Below are 15709 nucleotides of genomic sequence, written 5' to 3' on the forward strand. Positions count from 1 at the left end.
GGAATAACATCTTGTAGGAGTGAGGAAGAGCCAGTTGTGAGTGTGGGGGAAGTTCGTGAGGCAGTAGGTAAAATGAAAGGGGGTAAGGCAGCCGGGATTGATGGGATAAAGATAGAAATGTTAAAAGCAGGTGGGGATATAGTTTTGGAGTGGTTGGTGCAATTATTTAATAAATGTATGGAAGAGGGTAAGGTACCTAGGGATTGGCAGAGAGCATGCATAGTTCCTTTGTATAAAGGCAAAGGGGACAAAAGAGTGCAAAAATTATAGGGGGATAAGTCTGTTGAGTATACCTGGTAAAGTGTATGGTAGAGTTATTATTGAAAGAATTAAGATTAAGATGGAGAATAGGATAGCAGATGAACAAGGAGGCTTTAGGAAAGGTAGGGGGTGTGTGGACCAGGTGTTTACAGTGAAACACAAGTGAACAGTATTTAGATAAGACTAAAGAGGTTTTTGTGGCATTTATGGATTAGGAAAAGGCGTATGACAGGGTGGATAGGGGGGCAATGTGGTAGATGCTGCAGGTGTATGGTGTAGGAGGTAGGTTACTGAAAGCAGTGAAGAGTTTTTACGAGGATAGTGAGGCTCAAGTTAGAGTATGTAGGAAAGAGGGAGATTATTCCCCAGTAAAGGTAGGCCTTAGACAAGGATGTGTGATGTCACCGTGGTTGTTTAATATATTTATTGATGAGGTTGTAAGAGAAGTAAATGCGAGGGTCTTGGCAAGAGGTGTGGAGTTAAAAGATATAGAATCACACAAAGTGGGAGTTGTCACAGTTGCTCTTTGCTGATGACACTCTGCTCTTGGGAGATTCTGAAGAGAAGTTGCAGAGGTTGGTGGATAAATTTGGTAGGGTATGTAAAAGAAGAAAATTAGAAGTGAATACAGGAAAGAGTAAGGTTATGAAGATAACAAAAAGATTAGGTGATGAAAGATTGGATATCAGATTGGAGGGAGAGAGTATGGAGGAGGTGAATGTATTCAGATATTTGGGAGTGGACGTGTCAGCGGATGGGTCTATGAAAGATGAGGTGAATCATAGTATTGATGAGGGGAAAAGGGTGAGCAGTGCACTTAGGAGTCTGTGGAGACAAAGAACTTTGTCCTTGGAGGCAGTGTGTGGAATGTATGAGAGTATAGTTTTACCAATGCTCTTATATGGGCGTGTAGCATGGGTGATGAATGTTGCAGCGAGGAGAAGGCTGGAGGCAGTGGAGATGTCATGTCTGAGGGCAAAGTGTGGTGTGAATATAATGCACAGAATTCATAGTTTGGAAGTTAGGAGGAGGTGTGGGATTACCAAAACTGTTGTCCAGAGGGCTGAGGAAGGGTTGTTGAGGTGGTTCGGACATGTAGAGAGAATGGAGCGAAACAGAATGACTTCAAGAGTTTATCAGTCTGTAGTGGAAGGAAGGCGGGGTAGGGGTTGGCCTAGGAAATGTTGGAGGGAGGGGGTAAAGGAGGTTTTGTGTGTGAGGGGCTTGGACTTCCAGCGGGCATGCGTGAGCGTGTTTGTTAGGAGTGAATGGAGACAAATGGTTTTTAATACTTGACGTGCTGTTGGAGTGTAAGCAAAGTAACATTTATGAAGGGATTCAGGGAAACCGGCAGGCCGGACTTGAGTCCTGGAGATGGGAAGTACAGTGCCTGCACTCTGAAGGAGGGGTGTTAATGTTGCAGTTTAAAAACTGTAGTGTAAAGCACCCTTCTGGCAAGACAGAGATGGAGTGAATGATGGTGAAAGTTTTTCTTTTTCGGGCCACCCTGCCTTGGTGGTAATCGGCCAGTGTGTTAATAAATAATAATAATAATGTGACCAAGGTAGGTGAAAATGTTCACCTGTCAGTGTGTTTGTGACTATTTGAGTACTATTTCCAGTACCTAATATTAGTGTCAGAACTAAGATTGGCTATGAAATCACAAGAACTACTTCAAATTGTAATTATCAGAACAAAAATTATTTTATTTATTATTTATTATCACACTGGCCGATTCCCACCAAGGCAGGGCGGCCCGAAAAAGAAAAACTTTCACCATCATTCACTCCATCACTGTCTTGCCAGAAGGGTGCTTTACACTACAGTTTTTAAACTGCAACATTAACACCCCTCCTTCAAAGTGCAGGCACTGTACTTCCCATCTCCAGGACTCAAGTCCGGCCTGCCGGTTTCCCTGAATCCCTTCATAAATGTTACTTTGCTCACACTCCAACAGCACGTCAAGTATTAAAAACCATTTGTCTCCATTCACTCCTATCAAACACGCTCACGCATGCCCGCTGGAAGTCCAAGCCCCTCGCACACAAAACCTCCTTTACCCCCTCCCTCCAACCTTTCCTAGGCCGACCCCTACCCCACCTTCCTTCCACTACAGACTGATACACTCTTGAAGTCTTTCTGTTTCGCTCCATTCTCTCTACATGTCCGAACCACCTCAACAACCCTTCCTCAGCCCTCTGGACAACAGTTTTGGTAATCCCGCACCTCCTTCTAACTTCCAAACTACGAATTCTCTGCATTATATTCACACCACACATTGCACTCAGACATGACATCTCCACTGCCTCCAGCCTCCTCCTCGCTGCAACATTCATCACCCACGCTTCACACCCATATAAGAGCGTTGGTAAAACTATACTCTCATACATTCCCCTCTTTGCCTCCAAGGACAAAGTTCTTTGTCTCCACAGACTCCTAAGTGCACCACTCACTCTTTTTCCCTCATCAATTCTATGATTCACCTCATCTTTCATAGACCCATCCGCTGACACGTCCACTCCCAAATATCTGAATACGTTCACCTCCTCCATGCTCTCTCCCTCCAATCTGATATCCAATCTTTCATCACCTAATCTTTTTGTTATCCTCATAACCTTACTCTTTCCTGTATTCACCTTTACAGTGAAACATATAAGTGAACAGTATTTAGATAAGGCTAAAGAGGTCTTTGTGGCATTTATGGATTTGGAAAAGGCGTATGACAGGGTGGATAGGGGGGCAATGTGGCAGATGTTGCAAGTGTATGGTGTAGGAGGTAGGTTACTGAAAGCAGTGAAGAGTTTTTACGAGGATAATGAGGCTCAAGTTAGAGCATGTAGGAAAGAGGGAAATTTTTTCCCAGTAAAAGTAGGCCTTAGACAAGGATGTGTGATGTCACCGTGGTTGTTTAATATATTTATAGATGGGGTTGTAAGAGAAGTAAATGCGAGGGTCTTGGGAAGAGGCGTGGAGTTAAAAGATAAAGAAGCACACACAAAGTGGGAGTTGTCACAGCTGCTCTTTGCTGATGACACTGTGCTCTTGGGAGATTCTGAAGAGAAGTTGTAGAGAGATTGGTGGATGAATTTGGTAGGGTGTGCAAAAGAAGAAAATTAAAGGTGAACAAAAATTACATTAAAAAAAAAAAAAAAAATATGAGAAAAAAGATGTCGACAACACTTCTGCAAGTGGTATGACTCAATGTTGCAGTCATGTGAGCATCCAGTGCCAATTTCGCGGTCTTATATCTCGTTAAATACTGACCCTAAATTTTTTTTTTTATCCTTTTACATGTAGAAAAATGCCCTGTTTATTTCAATAAAAATAATTTTTTTTTTTCAAAATATTTGGAGTACTGGGTGAGAGAACGTAGATCTATGTTTGCACAGTTAAGGGGTTAAGGAGAAAGTTAGCATGGAAATAAATTTGAAGGTGAAGGGAAAAAAGAAAAGAAGATATGTTGTGGTGAGGAATTCATGTTATTACAAACTTACTTGTCAACAACACTGAACTTTGAGTCTGACTCCTTATGTTTCTCGTCAATGTCCCGTGCACTGCCATCATCTTCAGCTTCCTCAACATCATCTTGTACTACTTCAACTCTTCCTCCATCATTTTCACCAAATGTCTCTCCCACTTCCTCCAGCATTTCCAATTCATCAACCTTGAAATATATATGAATTCCTCTTAAAAACAGATGAACAACAGTGTATAGATACTCATAAAAGTGTTTTAATTAAAAAATTCTTACCTATTAATAACATAACAATACACATATTCAACACACTGCAACAAAAGTACCAAAAATTAGACACAGAGTACTCAAAAAAGTATGTTTATTCTGCTTACCCTACACTATACACTTATCCGCACACACCTCATATGTGGTATCAGTGCAAGGGGACCAGCAACTGTACACCGTCTTAAATCAAGCACCATAAAACAAAGGAAGTCATCAGTAATGAAATACAACCTCTCCTCACTTAGCGACGTACTAGTTTACCTATGACTCGGACTTTCAATGGGCTCTCTGACCAGTATGCATACCTAAATTATGTATATTAGAGCTGATTTCCTCTAATCTTTTTATTACAATATGCAGTACACTACTGTATAAATATTTAAAAATATACCAGAAATATTATAAATGGTGCAAAGGTGGCATCAAAACAATATCAAAGATGGTTGACACAAACCCATTACCATTATGGTATGCTCCTCACTTAGCGACGAATTCATTTACCAATAAGGTCTTAGGAGCGGAACTCCATCGTTAAGTGGGGAGAAGCTGTTCCAGGGAGGGGGAAAAAAAAAAAACATATTTTATACACTAAGAGGAAGAAAAATGATGCAGGACAATAACAGAAAGTTCCACCATAAGCAGGAATTGCTGATAGCTGTTATCAATACTTGAAACTTTAAACATACATGATGACTTAACTATAGTAGAAAGGAAACTATTAATATAAACAAAAACAAACACACACACACACACAGGTCATGGCTTGATTATGGTCTGGGCCGCAGGGGCGTTGTCCCCTCCAACACCCTCTAGGTATAACCCACCATTCCAAGCTTTACATTTACTGAACATACAGTGCTAGTCATGGCATTATGCTGCCCCTCCTCCCCACAAACACATACCATGAAAGATTATATATATCTGCACACTTACTGAGGTTTTAATACTCAGTGCTGTGCGCCGCAGGATGGAACTGATATCCTTGCCCAGTAAACATTGTTTCACTATTGACCATAGGTTCTCAATAGGGTTTATGTCTGGGGAATTGCCTGGCCAGTCATTAAAGAACCTCGCTTCACAGTCCTTAAGCCAATGAACTACAGATATGGCGGTAAGACACGGTGCACCATCCTGCATAAAAACCGTAGACCTACATTTGTTAAACACCTCAGGTAAATTGTCACACAATAACAAGAGGTAATTATACTGGTTCACATACTCGTTTTTGGGAAGCACAATGAGTTCATCAACACTCTGAGCACTGAAACATCCCCAAACCATGAGTGAGTCTGGGTGCTTGGTGGTCCCACAGGATTAGCATGGGTCTAGCGGGTCACTACCTCTGAGCCGGTACACATATCTCCCCAGTTACAGGTGACAGTGAAGGCTGTTTCATCACTCCAAAGTACTTCAGACCACTGTTGAGGATTCCAGTGAAGATATTTCTTTGCATAATCCAGCCTATGTTTCTTCTGTGGCTTGGAGAGGATTGGTTTCTTAACCTAGCAGTGACTACTGAAGCCCAGTTCTGACACATGTCTGTTAACAGTTCTTACAGACACCTTTGAGAGAAGATGTGGGGTTCTTTTCTTTCAATTCTTTAGCAGTTATCTTAGGTGTACTCGCTAACTGCTTCTTTAACACAGTTAAGGTATGAACAGATGTCTTCTTCGAGGGGCCAGGCTGAGTTTTGGCAGATGGTAACTCGACACCACCACCAGCCTTGAAACACTGGACCCAGTTCCTCACTGAATGCTCACACACCGACATTCTCCACTGTTTCTTTTGTTTGGTGCCTAGCTTTATGATGCCCTATGATTTGAGCTATAGTTTCAGGTGTTAAAGACAGACAGACAGACAGACAGACAGAGACAGACACACACACACACACACACACAGGCAGACAGAAAGACAGATGAGCAGACAAAGCTAGACAAACAGACATGTTTATGGGTTACACTGAAAACAAATAAAGCCAGGGATCCCTGCAGCAGTGTTCGATCATCAAGTGTCACTCCACTGCTGCACTGTCAGCAGTGGAGTGACACTTGTCTTACACTATGCTTCAAGGAGTTTCATATATATTCCATCATGTCTAAAATACTGCTGGGACCTATAAATACTTTGCACATATTTCTAAACAATAGTAAATAGCCAAGGTAGGTGAAAATGTTCACCTGTAGGAGTGTTTGTGACTGAGTACTATTTCAGTACCTAATATTAGTGCCATAACAAATACTGGCTATGAAATCACAAGAACTATTATAAATTGTAATTATCAGAACATAAAAATTATATAAAATAAAATAAAAACGAAAAAAAGGTATATCGGCAATACTTCTGCAAGTGGCAGGACTCCATGTCTTATATCGCAGTAAATACTGATATTAAATTTTCTTTTTGGTCTTATTACACACAGAAAATTGCCCTCTCTAATTAACCCTTTCAGGGTCCGTGCCGTAGATGTACGGCTTTGAAGCCAGGGTCAAAACCGTACACCTACGCCATGAGTTCAGCTCACTTAGATAACCTGTGAGCAGTAAATTGGGGCCTGGACATGAGAGAACACATCTGTGGTAAGTGTGCACCACACAAAACAAATCCTGCAGCATGCAGTGCATGAGAGAAAAAACGGCAATGTAATTTTGGAGTAAAACAGCGACTTTGCAGTTTTCTTTCATGTGTTTTTTACAGTTGTATTTGCAATTTCTTGGTCTCATTTGATAGAATGGAATATATTATAGAAACAGAGATGATTTTGATTGGTTTTAGTACTGAAAATGGCTTGAAACTGAGCTCAAAGTAGTGGAAATGTTCAATTTTTGCCGATGTTCAAGAGCAAACAAATATCATGTGTCTAATACGAGTCAGCTGGTGGGTCTATTATGTATTCACGAATGTGCTGATATTATTTATACAATTATTACAATATTGCATAAAACTAAATCTTCTATTTTTTTTGGTGTGAATAAAAATTCATTATGTGAATAAAAAATCGATAAGGAATTCATTTGTAAAGCCTGAAAATGTAACTAACAAACACAGGAAATGCTAGTTTAGTGCCAGGAATGTCTGGATTGTTTATTCTGAACCCTATTTTGAAATTGGAATATTTTGAACTGTGTTAAATTGGCCAATTTACAAATTTCCAATCACTTTATTGGGTAATTGTAACAGTTAGCTGAGCGATTTCTTGTGCACAATTGATAAAATAGAAGCAATACTAGCAAAATAGCCAAGAATTTGGTTGACTGGAATAATGTAATTAACCTAAAATGGGAGTCAGAGTTGGCAAAATCGCCGATGCGTAAATATCGCTGATGCATCAAAATTCGCAAGAGCGTAACTGTCAAATTTCCATCAAATTTCGTACTTTTTCCTTTATTACCTACAGAAAAAGATTCTCTACCATTTCATAAAAAATAATTTTTTTTTTTTTTTGAAAAATTCTTGGACCCTGGCTGTTCACTCTGAGATTTGGCCTCTGGACCCTCGAAGGGTTAAAGAAAAAAAGAAAAAATCAAAATATTTGGAGCACTGGCAGTGAAAACATAGAACTACGTTTGGACAGTTTAAGGGTTAATCCATTTTTTTCCTAGGGTTCCTTAACTTAAAGTGGACCCTCGGGTAACGGCATTAATCCGTTCCAGAGAGCTTGCCTTTAAAAGATTTTGCTGTTATCCGAATTAATTTTCCCAAAAAGAAATAGTACTGGAAATCCAATTAATCCGTTTCCGACAGCCATAAGTATATTAATAAAAAAATTTTATTTTTAAAGATTAAATATAGATATACAGTGGACCCCCGACCAATGGCAGCATCGACTAATGACAAATTCATCTAACGGCATTCTTTGGCATAAAAAAAATGGCTCTACCAATGGCGAAAAACTCATCTAACAGCTTTCGTCCCGAACGTGTCCATGCGACCGGAGTGCGGCCTAAGCGGGCCCAGCCACTCCAAGACTCAGTGTGCCAATGTTTACAAGCCATTGTGGTCGATTCTATGTGTACCTGCGATATACGTACAGTAGGGCCCCACTTATATGGCAGGTAGGGTTCCAGGTTACCGCCGTAAAGTGGAACACCCTTTTTTCCCCCTTATAAATGCATACAAATACTAGATAAGTTTACACTAACATATATTAAGTTAGCAATAGAACTAGGCATCAAAAAACAATAAAAAACTACAATACACACATAGTGCACTCATTATTTACCTTAAAGTATTTATAGTCTTAATCTAGGGTGAGACAAGTAGTATTTATTGTAAAAAATCAAGTGTGGTATGTATGGTAGTCAGCCAGACTACCATACCAGGCCAACCCTCCCACACATATATTCTATGATATTTAAGCATCCCAGAGCAATAAAATGCATATACAGTTCACTCATTACTTACCTTAAAATATTTGTAGTCTTAACCCATTCAGGGTCCAAGGCCAAAATCTGAAGTCACGCACCAGTGTCCAAGAATTTTCAAAAAAAAAAAAGTTATTTTTTCTTATGAAATCGTAGAGAATCTTTTTGTGAAGGTAATAAAACAAAAAGTACGAAATTTGGTGGAAAATTGATGAAATTATGCTCTTGCGAATTTTGATGTGTCAGCGATATTTACGAATCGGCGATTTTGCCGACTTTGACTCCCATTTTAGGCCAATTACATTATTCCAATCAACCAAATTCTTAGCTATTTCACTAGTATTACTTCTATTCTATCGATTGAGCACAAGAAATCGCCAAGTCAACTGTTTCAACTAGAAAATAAAGTGATCGGAAATTGTTAATTTGGCCAATTTAACACAAAGTTCAAAATATTCCAGTTTCAAAATAGGCTTCAGAATAAACAATGTAGGTATTCCTGGAACTAAACTAACATTTCCTCTGTTCATTAGTTACATTTTGAGGCTTTACAAATAAATTCCATTTTTATTTTTTATTCACAATGAATTTTTATTCACACCAAAAAATAGAAGATTTACTGTTATGCAATACTGTAATAATTGTATAAACATCATCACCATATTTGTGAATGTATATTAGACCCACCAGCTGACGTGTATTAGATGTGTGAGGTTGTTTGTTTACTCTTGAATATCGGCAAAAATTTAACATTTCCGCTACTTTGAGCTCAGTTTCAAGCCATTTCCAGTGCTAAAACCAATCAAAATCATCTCTATTTCTGTAATATGTCTTCCATTCTATCAAATGAGACCAAGAAATCGCAAATACAACTATAAAAAACATACGAAAAAACACTGCAAATTCGCTGTTTTAATCGAAAAATCATGATTTCAGTTTTTTTCTCTCATTATACACAGTGTGCTGCAGGATCTGTTTTATGTGGTGCACACATACCACATAGATGTATTCTCTCATATCTAGGCCCAAATGTACCACTCACAGTTTATCAGAGTGAGCTGAGCTCATGGCGTAGATCTACGGTTTGGACACTCACCGTAAAGCTGTAGATCTATGGGACGGACCCTGAAAGGGTTAATGTAGGGTCAGGGGTGAGTAAACAAGATAAAACGAATAAATGAGAGAGAGAGAGAATGAGTACATGAGGGAGGACAGGCACAGAGTTATGTAAACAAACCAAGCGAACGTAAGTTTTGTAAACAAACAAAGTGTACACGTCTGGCTTGTGTACAAGTTGTCTCTACACTGATACAGTAGAATAAATAAAGAAGAACACTCCCATTCTCGTGTAACACCATTTTTAAAAGAAATGACGCTCTGAGTGAAGGCAGTGGAAGTAAGTCACTGACTTTTTTGGGTTATCCTAGGTTCTCTACACATATGCTGTTATGTATGATAATCTATGTAACTGTATTTGTGTATACCTGAATAAAATTACTTACATACATACGAAAGAATAATTTTCCACAGTTACCCCCAGTAACACATTTCTCTTATGTTAGACTAGAGAAAATGTTATTCTTGCCGTCACTTGTACAAGTTACCTGGCTACCACATCTCATATTTATGTTTATTTATTCTATTGTGGGGTGTATTTATCATCATTTTATGTTATGTACCGTGTTTATTATATAATTTTGAAAAAAATATCATGGATGGATTAATGAAAATGTGTATATTAACGTAATATACGACATTTAATGAGACTCGGTGATTATTATTATTATTATTTCTAATATGGCATCACTTGTGCAAGTCGTCTGCTACCACATCTCATATTTATGTTTATTTATTCTACTGTGGGATGTATTTATCATCTTTATATGTTACGCAGCATGTTTATTATATAATTTTGAAAAAATATCATAGATGGATTAATGAAAATGTGTATATTACCGTAATATATGACATTTAGTGAAACTCGGTGATTATTATCATCATTACTAATATGACGTCTCGAGATATAAGAGACTCTCACTGATTTTAATGTGTACCTGCACGCCAGCACAGTATGTAAGCTTATTTAACCCTTTGAGGGTTTTCGTCGTACTAGTACGTCTTACGCGTAGGGGTTTTTGACGTACTAGTACTCATAAATTCTAGCGACCTCAAATCTAGTGGGAGAAAGCTGGTAGGCCTTCATATGAAAGAATGGGTCTATGTGGTCAGTGTGCACAGTCTATAAAAAATCCTGCAGCACACGGTGCATAATGAAAAAAAAAAAAACTTTTTCCATTTTTTTTTAATAAATCAGCGACTTTGCAGTGTATTTTCGTATAGTATTTATTGTTGTATTCTAGTTTTCTTGGTCTCATTTTATAGAATGAAAGACATATTACTGAAATTGAGATGATTTTGACTGGTTTTACAATGAAAGGTGCCTTGAAATTGAGCTCAAAGTAGCAGAAATGTTCGATTTTTACCAAACTTCAAAAGTAAACAAATCGTGCCAAGCGTGCAATACACGTCAACTGGTGAGTCTAATATTCTTTCACAAGTGCACCAATAATATTTATACCATTTTTTACACTAATGCAGTAGTCTGCATAACAGTAAATCTTATATTTTTTGTGAGAATAAAAATTCAAAGTGGAAAGCAAAAGAATATAAGAGGGGCCTTGAGACGTGACTAATGACTAGAGGAAATGTCATTTTAGTGCCAGGAATGTCTTTCTTGTTTATTCTGGACCCTATTCCGAAATTGGCATCTTTTGAAATTTGTGTGAAATTGGCAAAATTGCTAAATTCTGACCACTGTACTGGATAGTTGAATTTATAAATGGGTGGTTTCTTGCACCCATTCGATAGAAAAAATGGAGTTCTAGCGAAATATTCATGTTTTTTGTCGACTAGTACAGTGAAATTGGCCGAAAATGGGGCTCAAAGTGGGCAAAGTCGCCGATCCGTAAACATCGCCGAGACCGCTAACTTTGCGAGAGCATAATTCCGTAAGTTTTCTATCAAATTTCAAACTTTTGGTGTCGTTATGATCGGGAAAAGATTCTCTATCTTTTCATAAGAGAAAATAATTTTTTTTTTTTTTAAATTTGGCCGACCCTGAGAACGAGTTTCGGAGAGGGCCTGTCGACCCTCAAAGGGTTAAGTATAGGTTATTATTTTTATTTTATTATCACACTGGCCGATTCCCACCAAGGCAGGGTGGCCTGAAAAAGAAAAACTTTCACCATCATTCACTCCATCACTGTCTTGCCAGAAGGGTGCTTTACACTACAGTTTTTAAACTGCAACATTAACACCCCTCCTTCAGAGTGCAGGCACTGTACTTCCCATCTCCAGGACTCAAGTCCGGCCTGCCGGTTTCCCTGAACCCCTTCATAAATGTTACTTTGCTCACACTCCAACAGCACGTCAAGTATTAAAAACCATTTGTCTCCATTCACTCCTATCAAACACGCTCACGCATGCCTGCTGGAAGTCCAAGCCCCTCGCACACAAAACCTCCTTTACCCCCTCCCTCTAACCTTTCCTAGGCCGACCCCTACCCTGCCTTCCTTCCACTACAGACTGATACACTCTTGAAGTCACTCTGTTTCGCTCCATTCTCTCTACATGTCCGAACCACCTCAACAACCCTTCCTCAGCCCTCTGGGCAACAGTTTTGGTAATCCCGCACCTCCTCCTAACTTCCAAACTACAAATTCTCTGCATTATATTCACACCACACATTGCCCTCAGACATGACATCTCCACTGCCTCCAGCCTTCTCCTCACTGCAACATTCATCACCCATGCTCCACACCCATATAAGAGCGTTGGTAAAACTATACTCTCATACATTCCCCTCTTTGCTTTCAAGGACAAAGTTCTTTGTAAGTATTATTATCAGAGTATACAGTAAGGCCCCGCTTTACGGCGTTTCACCTTATGGCGTTCTGCTAATATGGCGATGTCAAATTATGACCAAAATTTGCTATACGGCAAGCGGTTTTTTAAATACGGCGCCCCCCCACCTGGTTTGTTTACATTTTCTGTGACCACATCTATTATTTCAGGAAACTTTCCAAAATTTCAAGTGTTTTAAAGTTACTGCATATTTTATATGTACTCTGATAATTATACTTATGTGTGCCTGTACCTAAATATACTTACACACTGTGCTGGTGTGCAGGTACATATTAAAATCGCTAAGTCTCTCTCTGCTCATGACGCCAATACTACGTAATATTAATCACTCTTGGGCACACCGTCTTATTTTACATCAATATAGGCATTTTCATTAATCCATCTATGATATTTTCCTGAAAATTATATATGAAACCCATTACATAGCATATAAACATGATACATACACTCAGAATAAAAATTGATGTTAATATGAGATTTGTTTACAAAGCAGCTGTGTAGGTGGTGTCGGAAGAATTACGTTTTCTCTAGTCAAACACTGGGGGGTAACTGTAGAAAAATATTCTTTTCGTATGCCTTTACTCTATGTATAGCAATTCACGACCCTTGTGGGTTTACCTGGAGTTTACCTGGAGAGAGTTTCGGGGGTCAACGCCCCCGCGGCCCGGTCTGTGACCAGGCCAGGTTTAGTGCTTTTTATAATAAATTATTATTAATATTAATAATAATATTAATACTAATAATAATATTATTATTATCATTATTATTAATATTATCTTCATTCACTCTAAAAATGGTGTGTTGCTGTTTGTTTATTCTGAACTAACTTGTACAACTTGTACACAATGTAAGAGTATTTGTATTGTGAGGTAATTATTATTAAAGTAAAAAAAATATTGAGGTAAATGTTTTACAAACTCTTACAAACGGACGTGAATGAACTAAAAGTAGACACATATTAATACGCATTTATTTCGCCTGATCAAGTGATCGTCCACTACCTGTTCAGTTTGTGTTCTTACATTGTCTCAACTCTCTCGTTTACTCTTTTGTTAATTAGTTGGCTCTCACTGACGATGGCATGTAAGGTTAGCTGTAATAAAAAGAGAAGTCATAAGCCTCTTGCTTTAACCCTTAGAGGGTCGACAGGCCCTCTCCGAAACTTGTTCTCATGGTCGGCCAAATTTAAAAAAAAAAAAAAAAAAAAAAAAAAAAAAAAATTCTCATGAAAAGATAGAGAATCTTTTCCCGATCATAATGACACCAAAAGTATGAAATCTGATGGAAAACTTACGGAATTATGCTCTCGCGAAGTTAGCGGTCTTGACGATGTTTATGTATCGGCGATTTTGCCCACTTTGAGCCCTATTTTCGACCAATTCCAATGTACTAGTCGACAAAAATCATAACTATTTCGCTAGAACTCCATTTTTTCTATCGAATGAGTACAAGAAACCACCCATTTACCAATTTCAACCATCCAATAAAGTGGTCAGAATTTAGCAATTTTGCCAATTTCACACAAATTTCAAAAGATGCCAATTTCCAAATAGGGTCCAGAATAAACAAAAAAGACATTCCTGGCACTAAAATAACAAGTTCTGTTCGTTAGTCACATCCCCAGGCCTCTTTTATATTTCTTTGGCTTTCCACTTTGAATTTTTATTCTTACAAAAAATAGAAGATTTACTGTTATGCAGACTACTGCACTACTGTAGAAATGGTATAAATAATATCAGCGCACTTGTGAAAGAATATTAGACTCACCAGTTGACGTGTATTGGACGCTTGGCATGATTTGTTTACTTTTGAACTCTGATAAAAAATCTAACATTTCTGCTACTTTGCGCTCAATTTCAAGGTACTTTTCATTGTAAAGCCAGTCAAAATCACCTCCATTTCTGTAATATGTCTTCCATTCTATGAAATGAGACCAAGAAAACTAGAATACAACGATAAATACCATACGAAAATACAGTGCAAAGTCGCTGTTTTATTCCAAAAACACGGTCAAAGTTTTTTTTTTCTCATTACGAACTGTGTGCTGCAGGATTTTTTTTATACTGTGCACACTGACCACATAGACCCATTCTTTCATATGTAGGCATACCAGCTTTCTCTCATTAGATTTGAAGGCACTGGAATTTAGGCGTACTAGTACGTCAAAAACCCTGGGTCGTAAGCCGTACTAGTACGGCCGAAACCCTCAAAGGGTTAAGTGCCAAGTTAGAGGATGATGGTGTGCCATTCTGATTTTATTCAATAAACACCCTGCCATTCACCTCTCACACATTAATATTAATATTTTAAAGTAAGTAATAAGTACTCTGTGTGTATCTTACCTTTTATTGTGTTTTTAATGCCTATTTCTATTGCTAACTTAATATAAGTTAGTGTAAACTTGTTGTCTGGCATTTATTGCATATTTTATATGCTCTGATAATAATACTTGTGGAGCCGGGTGGAGGGACAACATTACGTTTTCTCTGTTCAGTCATCAGAGAAAACGTGTATGAATCTGCGTTTGGCCCAGCCACTCCCCCACTCCGCTTTTGTTTACAATTTTCGGCATGAATTATTCATTACTTCTACCTTCGTTTATGATGGCATCTAAAGGTAGTTGTTAGAAATGATTAAATTCAGTGAACAAGGCATGTCGATGTTAATAATATGGCTCTGGGCCACAGTGTAGGTAGCCGGTAGGTGTAGCCCAGGCTACACCTACCGGCTACCTACACTGACTTTATACAAATAAATACTACTCACCTCTCTTCCTATATTAAGACTACACATATTTTAAGGTAAATAATGAATGTACTGTATGTGTATTTTACCTCTCTGGGATGTTTTAAATATCGTATATTAAGTATGAGACTGGGAGCCAGGGCTACCTACACCTGGGCTACCTGCACCTGACTTCCAACAAATAAATACCACTCACCTCTCTCCCTACATTAAGATTACAAATACTTTAAGATAAGTAATGAATTTACTGTGACTGTATTTTACTTTGTGTGTTTTTAATGCCTAGTCCTATTACTAACATAATATAGTTTAGTGTAAACTTGTTGTCTGGCATTTATTTGCATTTATAAATGGAAAAAATGGAGTTCTGCCTTCCGGCGATGTCTGCTTTCCGGCGACAGCCTGGAACCTAACCCGCTAAATAAGTGGGGCCCTACTGTATAGAAAATATGAAATAACTTTTAAAAACACTTGAAATTCTGGAGTTTCCAGACATAATGGAGAGACTTAGTGCTTACAGATCTCACAGTGAATGTAAACAAACCGGGTGGGGTGCGGTGACCGTATTAGAAAGTCAGGTGGGGGGAGCCGTATAATGAGTTTTGGTCATAATTTGAAATGGCCGTATTAGCGGAACACCGTAAAGCGAAACGCAGTAAAGCTGGGCCCTACTCTA

The 15709-nt window shown here is 38.4% G+C and overlaps 1 protein-coding gene across 1 annotated transcript in view; it reads right to left on the reverse strand.

Moving 5' to 3' along the window:
* LOC138853077 (titin homolog) overlaps window positions 1-15709 on the reverse strand; it is a gene marked incomplete at its 5' end in the record, with an annotated part of 174400 nt that overhangs the window by 68004 nt on the left and 90687 nt on the right. Inside the window, 1 exon segment of the mRNA XM_070087638.1 lies at window positions 3756-3925. Coding sequence (XP_069943739.1) covers window positions 3756-3925 — 170 coding nt within the window.

This window comes from Cherax quadricarinatus, chromosome 2 (genome assembly GCF_038502225.1).
Source record: "Cherax quadricarinatus isolate ZL_2023a chromosome 2, ASM3850222v1, whole genome shotgun sequence".
NCBI lineage: Eukaryota > Metazoa > Arthropoda > Malacostraca > Decapoda > Parastacidae > Cherax > Cherax quadricarinatus.